At 37.1% G+C, this 15,215-nt stretch overlaps 1 protein-coding gene and 1 non-coding gene across 2 annotated transcripts in view; both read left to right on the forward strand.

The window, feature by feature from the left end:
• Positions 1-15,215, forward strand: part of LOC126190973 (sodium- and chloride-dependent glycine transporter 1-like) — a 139,618-nt gene that overhangs the window by 111,667 nt on the left and 12,736 nt on the right. Inside the window, exons 10-12 of the mRNA XM_049931642.1 lie at positions 11,515-11,627; positions 11,731-11,859; positions 11,955-12,054. Of these exons, the coding sequence (XP_049787599.1) occupies positions 11,515-11,627; positions 11,731-11,859; positions 11,955-12,054 (342 nt within the window). The remainder of the gene's footprint in view (positions 1-11,514; positions 11,628-11,730; positions 11,860-11,954; positions 12,055-15,215) is intronic.
• Trnar-ccu (transfer RNA arginine (anticodon CCU)) lies at positions 6,914-6,986 on the forward strand. Its single transcript has one exon. It is a non-coding gene; the product is annotated as a tRNA-Arg (tRNA).

Here is a 15,215-nt window from a genome sequence, read left to right on the forward strand (position 1 = left end):
TCTGGATAATGTATCCACATGGGACAGTCAGAATTTCTAGTTTTTTGAATAAATCAGTTCAATGGGCCCAATTGCTGCTATTTGTTGTTATTCATACAGTTATTTTATGTACCTTGAAGACAGACTGAATATTCCCATCACTTATTCCCCAAAACATGATTCCATAAATGAGGATTGAGTGTTTGTATCCAAAATATGTCATTTTGGCGCATGAAATATCACACAAGGGTGCAAGTATTCATAGGGAACAACATGCTGTGGATAATCTCTTTGTTAAAGCTTTTACATGTTCTGTCCATTTTAACTGACAATCTATCTTCAACTCCAAAAATCTGGTAGCCATTACATATTCTATTACATTCTTTATCCTCATCATCCTGAATTGCATACAATTAGTTTTCTTTACATTTGAAGTTACTTTATTTTTCAGTGGCCACTTGTTAACATCTCTGAGGACTGCATTAGCCTTTTCTGTCAAGTGTTGGCTGTGATCAGTATGTTGCTGTCAACAGCAAAAAGTATTTCGCCCCCCCCCCCCCAATCTGATACTCTATGTAAAATCGTTAATATAAATAAGAAAAAGGATTGGACCTAATATACTACTCTGTGGGATGCATATATTAATATTGTTTGGAGGTGATAAGTGTTTTACTAGAAATCTTTCTGAAGTATATGAAATCTCAATGCCCTGCAGCCACTTTCCTAGGTAGGACTTAAACCACACCTCTTATTCCTTGTAACTCTAATTTATGTAATAAAATTAGGTGGTCCACTGTATCAAATGCCTTTGATAAGTCTAATAAAATTCCATTCACATGGGTCACCTTCGACCAGTGCCTCAAGAATGACTTTTGTATGCTGTGCAATAGCCGATTCTGTACCTCTGAATTGAATTGAATGAAATTTTATTGTCGTTTAGCTATTACAGCAATTGACAAAGTCAAGTTACATAAATACAAGTTATACAACATATATACATGGGTTGAAGATCAATATGTCACTATTGGTTTTCCATATAATACAATATTTAAAATCAAATAATATGAAAAGCATTGCATCATAAATTACTCAGTTAAAGAAATTATATTGAACTCTCCAAACTGGTACCACTATGATATTTTACAGTCATAAAATTCCTTAAGTGAGTAGCAAGGATTTGCAGCTACCCAACTGAATAAATTGTCTTTAAATGAATGAAATGAAGCTTCTACCCATTCTAGTGGCAGTTTGTTAAACATCTTCATACCCACCACTTCGTAGCTGTTCAGTGACTTGGATAATCTGTAGTAAGGTGTGTCAAGATGGCTTCTATTTCTGGTTCCATGAGAGTGTACATCTCTTCTACGCTGGTATTCTGATAAGATGCTCTTTATATGCAGTAGGCGAGTGTAAATATGCATCTTTATAACAGTTAATATTTTTAAGTGGATAAACAGTGGTTTGCAGTGGGCCAGTTTATCACTGTTTGTTATAATTAGAATTACTTTCTTCTGAAGTACCAAAATGTCCTGAAGGTGTGAGCTATTGCCCCATATTAAAAGCCTGTAAGATATGATGCTTTAAAAAAAAAGCAAAGTAGGCCGATCTTATATAGGCCGCAGGTACATGTTTTTTTAAATTCCTTAACAAATACACTACTCTAGACAGCCTTGCACTAATGTATTTACTATGTGGTTCCCAAGTCAATTTACTATCTATAACAATACCTAAGAACTTAACACTATCCATGAAGTCAGCTACTGGCAGATCTCTTAAACTAAATACAATCTTTTGAGTTTTACTCTCATTAAGCAGGAACCCATTAGCTCGAAACCAGACTGATGCTTGTGATATTGCGTCCTTTGCCACAGTTTGGAGCATATTCAAGTCTGGGCTGACATTGAAAAAAGTGGTATCACCTGCATAGAGAATGGAGTGAGTATTTATGTAAGATGGTAGATCGTTTGCCATTAGGATAAATAGCAGAGGTCCTAATACTGAGCCTTGTGGCACACTGCACTTAACTTCAGCTAGCTGTGATCTCTCTTTACCAATACAAACAATTTGTTTACAGTTGCTGAGGAAAGATTCGAAAATGTTGTCAACTTCACTGTTTGTGATTCCATAATAAACTAGTTTTTGAGGAGTGAAATATGCTCCACACAGTCAGAGACTTTGCTAAGATCACAAAAGGTAGCCTGAGCAAAATTTTTTCCTTTATAAGCATTAAGCACTTTTTTAATCAGGGAGTCAATAGCATGGACTGTGGCTTTGCCCTTCCTAAAGCCAAATTGTACTGCAGTAATAATGTTATTACATGTCAGGTAATCACACAACTGGGAGTTGATGATGGAAAAATAGGTGTCAGAGATATTGGGCAATAGCTAGATGGGCAGTTTTTGCCTCCTTTCTTGTAAATGGGCACTATCCTGGATAATTTTAATACATCTGGGAATACTCCTTCAATTAGACATCTGTTTATACATTTAGTAAGAGGATATACTTTGTGCCCAATTATCTTTTTTAAAATATTGCAAGAAATACCATATATATCTTCACTATCAGAGGGCCTAAAATTATTTACAATAGTTAAAACAACATCTGGTGTGACCTCTGTTAGAAGGAATTTATCTTTCAGGGTGTAGTCTACATTATGATATTGAATGAGATCAGCTACAGTTTCTTGCGGACTCCCAATGCTTTCCCTAATTTGGTTAACAGATTTTGTACAATAGTTATTAAATTCATCTGTTTGCTTTTGGCCACTGAATTTATTATAGTCCATGCTTTTTTGCATTTATTTTTGATGACTCAATGCTGACTAGGTAATGTTGTTTTTGCCTCATTTAAAGCATACTTATATTCCTTTTGTGCTCTTGAGTACATTTGTTTAGCTATATCAGTTTTCTGAAGTCTGTAAGAATCTCTATACAACAACCACCTCATTTTCATATTGGCTAGTTGAGCAGTATACCATGGATTCTTATCCCTGCGTCTATTACTGTTACTTTTAAGGTTAACTTTACATTTGTATTGAGGGCAGTTGGTCTTGAATATATTTAAGAAAGAATGAACAATGACTTGGCAGACCCCTGGGCATTATTTTTAAACATATGTGACCAGTCATAATTACTGAGTGAGACCAGGAAATTATACAATTTTTCTTGCATTATTGGTCTTGTGATGACTATTTTAGGCTCTTGAAACGCTTTATAGTCCATAGCAGGCAAAAAGGAATACAAACGTCTCAAAAATGAGATCGACAGGAAGTGCAAAATGGCTAAGTAGGGATGGCTAGAGGACAAATGTAAGGATGTAGAGGCTTATCTCACTAGGGGTAAGATAGATACTGCCTACAGGAAAATTAAAGAGACCTTTGCAGAAAAGAGAACCACTTGTATGAATATCAAGAGCTCAAATGGAAACCCAGTTCTAAGCAAAGAAAGGAAAGCAGAAAGGTGGAGGGAGTATATAGAGGGTCTATACAAGGGCAATGTACTTGAGGACAATATTATGGAAATGGAAGAGGATGTAGATGAAGATGAAATGGGAGATATGATACTGCGTGAAGAGTTTGACAGAGCACTGAAAGACCTGAGTCGAAACAAGGCCCCGGGAGTAGACAACATTCCATTAGAACTACTGACAGCCTTGGGAGAGCCAGTCCTGAGAAAACTCTACCATCCGGAGAGCAAGATGTATGAGACAGGCGAAATACCCTCAGACTTCAAGAATAATTTAATAATTCCAATCCCAAAGACAGCAGGTGTTGACAGATGTGAAAATTACCAAACTATCCGTTTAATAAGTCACAGCTAAAAAATACTAACGCGAATTCTTTACAGACGAATGGAAAAACTGGTAGAAGCCGACCTCGGGGAAGATCAGTTTGGATTCCATAGAAATGTTGGAACACGTGAGACAATTCTGACCTTACGACCTATGTTAGAAGGAAGATTAAGTAAAGACAAACCTACGTTTCTAGCATTTGTAGACTTAGAGAAAGCTTTTGACAATGTTGACTAGAATACTCCCTTTCAAATTCCAAAGGTGGCAGAGGTAAAACACAGGGAGCGAAAGGCTATTTACAATTTGTACAGAAACCAGATGACAGTTATAAGAATTGAAGGGCATGAAAGGAAAGCAGTAGTTGGGAAGGGAGTGAGACAGGGTTGTAGCCTCTCCCCGATGTTATTCAATCTGTATATTGAGCAAGCAGTAAAGGAAACAAAAGAAAAATTCGGAGTAGGTATTAAAATCCATGGAGAAGAAATAAAAACTTTGAGGTTCGCCGATGACATTGTAAGTCTGTCAGAGATAGCAAAGGACTTGGAAGAGCAGTTGAACGGAATGAACAGTGTCCTGAAAGGAGGATATAAGATGAACATCAACAAAAGCAAAACGAGGATTATGGAATGTAGTCGAATTAAGTCGGGTGATGCTGAGGGAATTAGATTAGGAAATTAGACACTTAAAGTAGTAAAGGAGTTTTGCTATTTTGGGAGCCAAATAACTGAAGATGGTCGAAGTAGGGAGGATATAAAATTTAGACTGGCAGTTCATAAAAAAACCCTTTTCAGCAACATTTTGACCCTCTGGCACATTAATGATTTGCTCCACTTATTTGGGTGCATTCCATGTCTTGTAAAATGCTTCCTTTCCAGGTCATTTAGAGTGAGAAAAACAGTATTTCAAGTGGATTGACAAATATTTTTGTAAGCCCTGTATGCTTTCTGGATTTCTTTGTTCACACAAGACGATTCAATAAGGTCATGCCTATATGGTACTGGTATGCATAGCACAATTACTTTCTGATCCTCGAATGTACAAACTTTCTCTCTTAACTCTTGTTGCTACTTTCTGTTCATTTGTATATACCTCATTTCGCCGCCTACTATCACGAGACACTAATTTTGCGACACACAATTACTGTTTTTATGGTCCTTCAGTATTTCCTGCAATCCCGCTCCAGGTTTCACCACACTTGTCATATTGAGATCTTGCTGGTAACGAAAAATTTCTGCTATTCCTCTACCGTGGCTGTCAGAAAGCAACACTATACTAACACTTTATGGTAACACTTTGTTAACGTTGTTGCACTGCTTGATTACCTTCATTTCGTGACAGCTGGTTTCTGAAACTGTATTCGCATTGTGCGTTTCTTTACTGCCACTAGAGATCAAAATGATTTATCTGAATTGCCAACTTCTTTCGTTTCAAGTTCACTGTCTTGGGTAGGCACTGAAAACGGTTTCTTAAGGGTAACAGGAATCTGTCTGAATTAAGTTTGGGTTTTGCACATTCCTTTGGTTCGTTATAGGTTTGGGAATTTCCAAGTTCTGTTTTTGATGGTGTAGATAGGTATTTCACTGTATTTTCCACCAGCTTAGCGTGTTCTTTTGCGTCTTTCAGGTCCTTCTGCAATGCTTCTAGCACTTTTAGTCCTCGGTTAGAACGGCACATTTCAATTGCATTCGTACGGCCGTTAAACATTGTTCCACACGCATACGATATGCTTTCTTGATTCACTTTCGAGAAACAATGTGTATGGTACTAATCATGCATCAGTAAGCATATTCTAACACCACTTAGTACGATTTTACTGCATAATATGCAATTTACGGACGCTAAATACTCGCGATTTACGGAACAATTTTCTATTACGTCTACACACGTCGCTATCTTGCTGAAGATGTGTAAGTGCATTATGGTGAAGGACGACGACTTGACGGTTATCAATCCGGAGTCACAGAAGCGTCTGACAGTGGGAGTGGCATTTATGGTCTTACCTCTAGGCATGTAGTCGATGCACAGGACAGCACTATAGCCATAATCTTCCTGGTGATAAAAATTTCTTTTGCTTTTATTCAGTTTCGTTGGAGATTGAGAATGAAGGCATTCTATTCATTTGCTTTTTGTTTCTGGTTGGGAATGAGATATCCAACCTGCCATTCGTTTGGTTTTACACACACACACCAATTGTGGGCAAGAATTTGGGGACTACATCCCACGGAGAGTGATAGATACTATTCTTTTACTTTTGTATCTTCACACAGATAACGATTAAGAAAATGTTATGTTCCTGAGCGGTGGCAATGAAATGCAGAAGTTTGTAAAAACACGAGACAAATAATGACGTGGATGATGTTATATAAAAAGTGGCTGGCTGCTTAATTTCTTCAAGTAAAGAAGGAATCTGCGCAATAGGAATGTGTAGGAATATTTTTTTAACGACTGGATGAAATACGACTTGCTCTCGAATAACTCCGCCTTACTAGCAGCATTCTGCTCATGCAGAAAGCTACAGACTATAGCAATATGACGGATTTGTTAAAACGTTATTTATATTAATTTGTTGCACAAATTACCTTAAGGAGCTGAAACGTATTTCTGTGATACAAGTCTGGAGCGAATAATTTTCTGAACCAGTACACAATTATCAAGCTAACAGATTACCGGTTCTGCAAAGTAATGAAAGATTGTCTTTCAGCTTTTAATGGAAGCAATCAAAAGATGCAAATAGTTAATTTGTTCTGATGCAAAAATGAGATATCACGGTGTTCAGACTTTCTGAGCGCATAAGTCGAAAATATATTACTAGAGTTTTTATTTATGCCTCTGCATTAACAAGTCTACAAATTAAACAAGAAATAAAAAGTACCGTAGTAATCATGTTTAAAAAAATATTATTTTTGTACTCCGTGTACAGATTAGCAATAGTACTAAAAATATGTATGCATACGTTCCTTAGTACTATAAAGAGCAAACGGAATCAAACTGTGTAGACGCTCATCACAGGCGAAGGGCGTTGGTAAAACCTACAATTTGTTGAAAACATGAACTATCGTCTATTTTCACTAATCTTAAATGCTAAATGTACGTAACGAGTATCACAAACTACTCTACTACCAATAAGAGCACCAGTTAACGTGTAGCCCCTGTGGCCTAATGGATAAGGCATCGGTCTCCTAAACCGGGGATTGTGGGTTCGAGTCCCACCAGGGGTATACCAAAATTTTTTTTTCTTTTAATATGTTTAAAATTATCCCCATTTCCTTAAGAATATAAAATTTTTCAACTGTGATAGTTTAACGTCGAATACCACAAAGTAACAGAGGTCAGATGTTCTCCTTAATTGACACGTTTCAACATCAAAATTCGCTCTGCATTTCATTGCCACCACCTAGAACTATAGCATTTACTTAATCGTTATCTGGGTGAGGAAAAACCATCCAAAGTCGCTTGATCTCTCTTTTCCACTCACCATTGGATGTAGATCACACATTTTGAGATTAATTTCAGGTTTGCAGCAGTATTCAGATTTCAGTTTGTTTGTGATGTACATTAGCTGAATTGACAGAAATTTTATGTGGCTTGTTTTCAAGAAGACAGAACAAAAACTACCACAAACTACCAGCAGCTTAATTGCAGATGATGGTACTGAAGGGAAAATATTAGATATTTCATTGAATTCATTACCACTTATTGAAACAGTGGACAGACACTAAAAAGGAAGTAAGGAAAAAGAAAAGGGAAAAACTGATTTACATTCTTTCTTGGGTCAGCAATTTTCTGGAAAAGCCATAATATTAGTGTGATACTATAACTAAAAGGTCAAACTGATTCGTTTGCCTGTAAACAATTGTTATTTTCTATTAACACCTCTTCAGTGAATAATTGTACAAATGATTCGCATATACATTATTACATAGACATTACTTATCTCATACTCATCTCATAGTTACTTTTATTGTACAAGTTACAGAGACTACAAATTATGTTGTATGCTGTAAATTACAAAATGATTTGTTAACAGTCACATTTATAATAAGAGTCCGACCTTTATTTTCATTATCTACATAGTCAATTGTGTTACAGAACTTTTTTTTTTTTTTTCAAACGATGACTCCATCACTATTTTAAATTTATTTTTGTGCAATATTCTTGTGTTGTTGAAAAACATCTGGCCAAGATGTAAAAAATTATTTTTGTTTTAATTGGGTTCAAGGAATGTCCAGTAAGTATCTGTTTTCACATCAGTGTACTTCATACATGTAGACATTCTGTCTGAAAACCACAAGTACTCGGAATAAGTATAAACTAGGGATTGTAAGAACTTTGTTCCAAGAATGAGTAACATTGTACAGAATGGAAACTACAGGTCGGAATGTCAACAACGTAAGAAAAGATAGATTGCTACTTACTGTAAAGATGACATGTAAAGTTGCAGGAAATCACAGTTTAAAGATAATTATGCATAGGCTTTTGGCCACAGCCATCGTCAGAAAAAGAAACACACACAATTTACCCACACAAGAAAGCACACCTCACGCACACATGACCACCAACTCTCACATCTCGGACCAGAATGCATTTAGCATTCTGGTCCAAGCTGCTAGAGTTCACATTCATGTGGTCATGTGTACATAAGGTGTGCTTACTTGTGTGAATGAACACTTCTTTTTCTGATGAAGGCTGTGGCTGAAGGCTTATGTGTAAGTGTCTTTTAATTGTGCATATTTGCAACTTAACATGTTATCATTACAGTAATTAGCAATCTATCTTTTCCCATGTTGTTAACATGTCACAGATATAGAATAAAAGAGAAAATGTATTTCAGTACAGAAGCTACAGGTGGCCTACTGTACTTACCAGTAATCCTTCTGAAGGAATCCCATCCTTGAGCTGAGCTAGTGAAGCTTTTAAATGAGTTCAAGTATTCTTGACATGATCTCTTGTTATTCTCCTTAATAATACAGAAACATTTGGTCCTCAAATGGAAAGGATGCATGGTTCTCTGCAGTTGATCAGCATCTGAGCAGGCACAGTTTGATTCTCACTATAGTCAACATTCTTCACTTTACACAGGCACATCCCGTCTTTGTAGATGGTCTGAAGACAATGGGATGAATGTATCAGTGACTCACTAGACCACTGTCATAACGTGATCCACACACATCTAGACAATGCCTCGATGTTCAAACAGTCAGTGACTATCATGCATCCACTAACTCTTTTTGAATTTGCTGGCGTCTGGACACTGCTTGTTCTGTCAGATGTATCTGGAAAGGGAAGTGGTCACTGCAGTGCAAATCACAAACCACTCCCCTTCAAGCAATATTGGTGTGGGCGGGACACCAAATCAAGACACTGTTGGCAGAGAATGACTCCTGTAGCAGTATTGAAATATGTGCTCTTTCTCAAGCTCAGAACACTTATGAATACATGAGGTTCCCAGTAGCTCAACCCTGGGGGCAGGTTGCATGCATTAACAAAGGGGGAACAGTCATGGGAGCCGTCCAGAAAGGTTCCTGAGAGCTTCTGAGAGAGTCTTTGCTGTGGAGATGACTTCTTAGTACAGGTGTGCCACACACTGTAAAATACGCCTCTTTAAACACAGTCACAGAGATCTGTGTCGTGTCAAGTGTCTCAGTTGCTCCATATGAATCCTGAATCCATTCAGGTTCCACTGCAGTTTGGGAGATATTTAATCAGTGAGGTTTTTTTTTTTAATCTTGTTGTTGAGGTAGCAGCCATATGGCAGTTGAAGGATAAGATGGAATCATTGGCTCCCTTCAACGGACTTCATAATGAATTACCTCCATGGATCAAGGACCTCTTGTGACTCATCTATCAAAATGATTCTGGGATGGTCCAATGGCTTTTGACTTGCCATTTCAATTTTTTTTTATTCGCTTTGTTTTTTGTCTTTCATGGCATTGTTGGTGATGATAGGCATCTTGACAGGCTGCTTCTCGTATTTGGTGATGTTCCTCTCTTTGGTGAAGTTTGCTATTTAGTAGATTTGTACACCATTGATCTACTCATTATCAAAGTGCAAACAGTGGCTACTTTGCAAATATATTTGCAGAAGCATGTTTTTATGCTTACATTGCTGATTTGTGTCTGAGTGGACTTATTTGCTTTGGCAATAAGTGTGCCAACCACTGAAACAAAGGATGCTATGAATGGGGACAGTTATATCAACATGTATAATTTTCCCCTCAGGCACTCTTGCACCTTCTTTTCTTCCTGGAATAATTTGCAGCTTCAGTTCCCTCCTGTGTTAGTCTTTTCAAGCTCGCCATTGACGCTGCTCCAAAATATTTCAAATGCCTATTACTCCTTTGTAAGACCATTCTTTCAGAAATTTTCTGGTGTTAATATTAGTAAAATGTTGGCAGGAATCACTTTTGCTTGAGTTAAGCAAATTTTCCAATTGCCTGGAGCAATTTACAGAAATCACAGAAAACCTAAATTTGGATCACTGAATGCAGATTTTAACCATCATCCTCCAGAATTCAAGTCCAGTCTGCTAATCACTGTGCCATCTTACTTGGTAAACCTGGCAGGGGGTTTGCGATAGGTGATAAGATGTTTGCTATTGGAAGATATGTGCTTGTCACAAAAGCCTGGTCTGTAGTGAAGGGAGTGTTTGATGCAGAGTTGGTGTGACTGTTCAATCAACACACAACAACGCTTTCACACTGACAGCTATTCACTGCACAGCTTTTTGCATAAAAATGACCGCCCTGAATTTTGGAGCTGGCTGTGCGACATTTTCACATCCCATTTCCTTATTTACAAAACTTTTTACTCTATTTCCTCTTCTTTATTCTTTACTTTTTCATTCATGATTTTCAATTAGCTTTCTTCATCTTGTTTTATTTTTTTAGCCTCATTTTTCCTTCTCACTCACACACACACACACACACTCATTGGTACTTTTTTATCCCTTCTTCTGCTTTTCTCTTAGTTCCTAATTGAACTACTCATTTCTATAATTCATGTTTACTTCTCGCTCCGTCCTGTTTATGGACTGAAGGTGGTACAGTGCTTGTCAATGTTCAATCTTTGCGATCCTGCTTTCTCTGTTTTCCTTTCATCTTTGTTTCCCTTTGCCCTCACAACAGGTCAGTCCCTCTTAACCTGGGGTCTGAGTGACCTTTCTCCTTCCTTCCCAATCTTCCAAGATTATTAACTATTCTGAGAGCTAGGAATAGAATTTTTCTTTTTAAATGTATCTGCTCATAGTGCTGAAATTTTGTCTACCAGAGGTTTTCTCACACTGTTTTATTATTTGGATCCTGAATTTGTCTGCCATCAAAAGCAGAGCTTTTTCTCACTTTGGTCTCTCTCATATAATTTCCATGCACTGCAGTGTGACCTAAAAATAATTTGCCATTTGTTAGACTAAGATTTTTTCATAATCTCAACCAATTATTATAGCACTATTGCATATCTTAAAAAATTAAGGGAGCTCTTTTCACACTGCTCAGTATGTTTCTTCAGTAAGGCCACAGTAATGATATACTAGTACTATATCTAGTATATTACATAATGATATACTAGTACTATATCTAATATATTACAGATTATTATGACAAATGTTCAAATCATTTGGTTTCGCTTCTTATGTTCCATAATTTGTGGCATTATAACTTTATTTATTGTTCCATTTCGATGTACTTATTGTTACTGAACCATTTTAATACTGTAGTTTACTTCCATGACATGTCAAAATTTTCAGTTTAGGTCCAGGCTTGGCGTTTGTAACTTACCCAGAGGCAATTTCTATGCTGCCACTGCCTCATTTATGGGCAATTCTCTTCTTTGTGATGTTGTACCTTTTGGGAATGGACAGTTGTGTAAGTTTCACTTGCCAATTTAATTACTACTGTATTATTTTGTTTGTATTAACATTCTTGCATCAATTTACAGATCAACATTAATTGTAATTTCTTTAACTAGTTTGTGCAGATAGAAGCAATAATGTCCAGTGTGACAGATGAGTACCCTGTATTGAGAAAACATAAAAGAATTGTAACACTGGCTTCCTGTTTCGTTATGTTTCTTGGATCTCTGTCCTGTATTACAAATGTGAGTACTGAAGCACTCAACAAATGAACAAGTACCTAACAAAATCTCATTTGCACTTTCTGTTATACTAAATGTAAGAATTTTCCATTTATTAGGGTGGAATGTATGTCCTGCAGCTTTTGGACTGGTATTCAGCTTCAATATCAGTAATTCTCATCTGCAGTGTTGAAGTGATCTCTATAGCATGGATATATGGTAAATATGACTAGTACTACACTGCTTCTCAGATGTGCATAATAATACATCATGAAACAGAAAAGTAAACATGGCGTCTTTTAATACAAATAATGGGGGCTTGTGTCTCTGTTGTCTGTAGTCTTATTATTTCATTCTTAATAAACAAAAGATATTAAACTGTGTAACTGCAAAAGGTGACTATTAAGAACTGGGAGAAACCTCTAATTATATCAAAAAGTCATTTAACAAAGTACCACACCTATGCTTATTTTCAAAAGAATAATCATTTGGGGTATCAGACGAAATATGTGACAGGGTTGAGGATTTCTTGGGATGGAGGATGCAGCATGTTATCTCCAATGGAGAATCATGACAGACATAGAAGTTCAAACTTTTTGCAGATGATGCAGTTATCTACAGTGAAATACAATCTGAATGAAGTTGTACAAATATTCTGTCAGACCTTAACAAGATTTCAATGTCTTGGAATGACTTACACTTGCTTTAAATATTCAAAGCTGTAAACTTGTGCACTTCACAAAAGACAAAAACAGTATCCTATGAATACAATATTAGTGCGTCACAGCTGGAATCTGTAAACTTGTACAAATACTTGGGTGTAACAGTAGGGATATTAAATGGAATGATCACATAAGCTCACTCGTGGGTAAAGCAAGCAGCAGACTTCGATTTATTGGTAGAATACTAGCGAAATGAAATCAGTCTACAAAGGAGATTGCTTACAAATCACTAGCACGGCCCTTCTAGAATACTGCTCAAGTGTGTGGGGCCCATAAAAACAGGACTGGCAGACGATATTGAACTTATACAGAGAAGGGCAGCACAAATGATTACAGGTCTGTCTCACACATGGTAGAGAGTCACTGAGATGTTGACAGAACTGAACTGGCAGACTTTTGAAGATAGACGGAAACCATCCCAAGAAAGTCAACTAACAAAGTTTAGAGAACCAGCTTTAAATGATGAGTCTCTGCTACCCTTTGGATTATAGGTACACAAAACCTGACTTACTGCCCAGTGACTGGCTAGAAACTTCTTCACTTGATGAACATGTAGTCATGCTGTGTTGATTCCACACTGAGATTCAGAATCACTCAACTCTGAGCTGAGATTGCTGTGAACATAACTCTGCTGTAGTTTAGCATCATATATGTGTTACCCAATTCTAAGGGTTTACCTGTACCTTGGGTACAGTGGTTGGGGTACTATTAAAATGTTTTTAGTTCTGCTGATGTCAGTATTCCTTATCATGTGGGACACTATCAGAAGCAGAGTTCTGAGGAAACTCTTGCAACTGCAGGCTACACCCAACTACTTCTGCACCCGTATCTTGCTACATGAAGTTTGGATTTTGCCTAAAATGATAATAAAATGGACCATAAAACACAACTGTTTCTATCACTTTTAAGCTAGGGACAATAAATTGCACACCTCTGGAATCCAAAGATAGATTAATAAAGCACAAAGAGAAATTCAATAATACCAAATGGAGTGTTGTAGGGTTATGGGCAGTGTAGTGGGAAAATGAAGACCAAACAGAATTAAGATCAGGACAAACATATTATTACAAAGCAACTGAGCAAGGAGGGAGTTCAGATGCAAACTTTATAATCAATTAGAAAATTAAAAACAATATTACAGAAATTTAATGAATCCAAGACTGTTCAGCAAGGCTTACAAACATTTACAGAAGCTGATAAATGATGGCAAATCCATCTATAAGTTGATAATGATAAACTGTAGTGAGAAAGTAGGGTAAAACCTAAATGACAGTTCTTCAGTTAGGAATGGAACGTGTGTGTGGCTAGGGCTTCCCATTGGGTAAACTGGTCACCTGGTGCAAGCTTTTTAGTTGACACCACTTCAATGACTTGCTTGATGATGAGAATGAAATACAACACTCAGAACCTGAGCGGAGGAAGTCTCCAACCTGGCTGGGAATCAAACCTCGGCCCCTCACATGGCTTTCTGCCGCAGTGATCACTCAACTATGCAGGCGAACTGTTTTTTTCTTTTTGGGGAACTTCAGATACAATAGCAATAATGACAGAGGACTTAACCAGATTTTGCCAACAAGAACAAAATAGTTAACCTTAATAATTATGTAAGAAACATAATTATGCAAACGGTAAAACATGCTGCCACTATGAAAAGAGCACAAGGAAAGAAATTTTCCAACCAACTAGGGCAGCTATTAAAGGAAAGGTAAAAGTTTTGGGAAAATGATAATGAGCTAATAACAGAATATGTTGGATGAAATAAAACTATTAAGAAATACAGGGTGTACATAAAACCTGGGAACACTTTCAATTATTTATTGCACAAGAACTAAACATTGTACAGATGTCGTACGTATTGAATTTTGAAGAGAGACTCTGAAAGTCTTTTTTACAAACATTCGATGTGCAAACCATGAGTGACCCGGCAGATGTCAACACGGTAATCGAATTCTTGCCATATCCGTCCCAGCATGGCATCGTCAACTGTGGCAGTCACTTCCCTTATTCTCTCCCGGAGCTCTGCTACATCACGTGGTAGAGGCGGTACATACACCAGATCTTTAATGTGTCCCCACATAAATAAGCCTCACGGAATGAGATCTGGTGATCGGGGAGGCCATTTCATGAAACAGCTGTCCCCTTCTGTAGCATGGCTGATCAGTCAACGCGGCAGCTCCATGTTTGTGACTAGCGCAGCGCTGACTGTAAGCAAATTACCAAACTATGCCCTGGCGGTATACATGAAAAAAGAAAAATGAACTTTCAGGGTTTCTCTTCAAAATGACATATGAATGATATCTGTACAATGTTTGGTTCTTGTGCAATAAATAATTGAAAGTGCTCCCAGACTTTATGTACACCCTGTATGTTTGGAAGGATGTGATTAGATACAATGAAAACTTTATAAGAGAAATAACTGAAAACAATATGAGCATGAACAAACAAAACAGAAACTTGCATTGGGTATGCACCATATTTTATTAGTTACAGATTGCAAACAGCATCTGTATTACTAAGCGACAATCCCGGAACCCAGAACCAGATGCAGGTTGCCCATCTAACAGCTACCAGGGGCAACAAAAACTTGATTTTCAATTATTTCGCATAATTATTGAATGAACTTAAAAATTTAAAGTGCTGTCATAACCTACTCATTAA

Source organism: Schistocerca cancellata, chromosome 6 (assembly GCF_023864275.1).
Source record: "Schistocerca cancellata isolate TAMUIC-IGC-003103 chromosome 6, iqSchCanc2.1, whole genome shotgun sequence".
Taxonomy (NCBI): domain Eukaryota; kingdom Metazoa; phylum Arthropoda; class Insecta; order Orthoptera; family Acrididae; genus Schistocerca; species Schistocerca cancellata.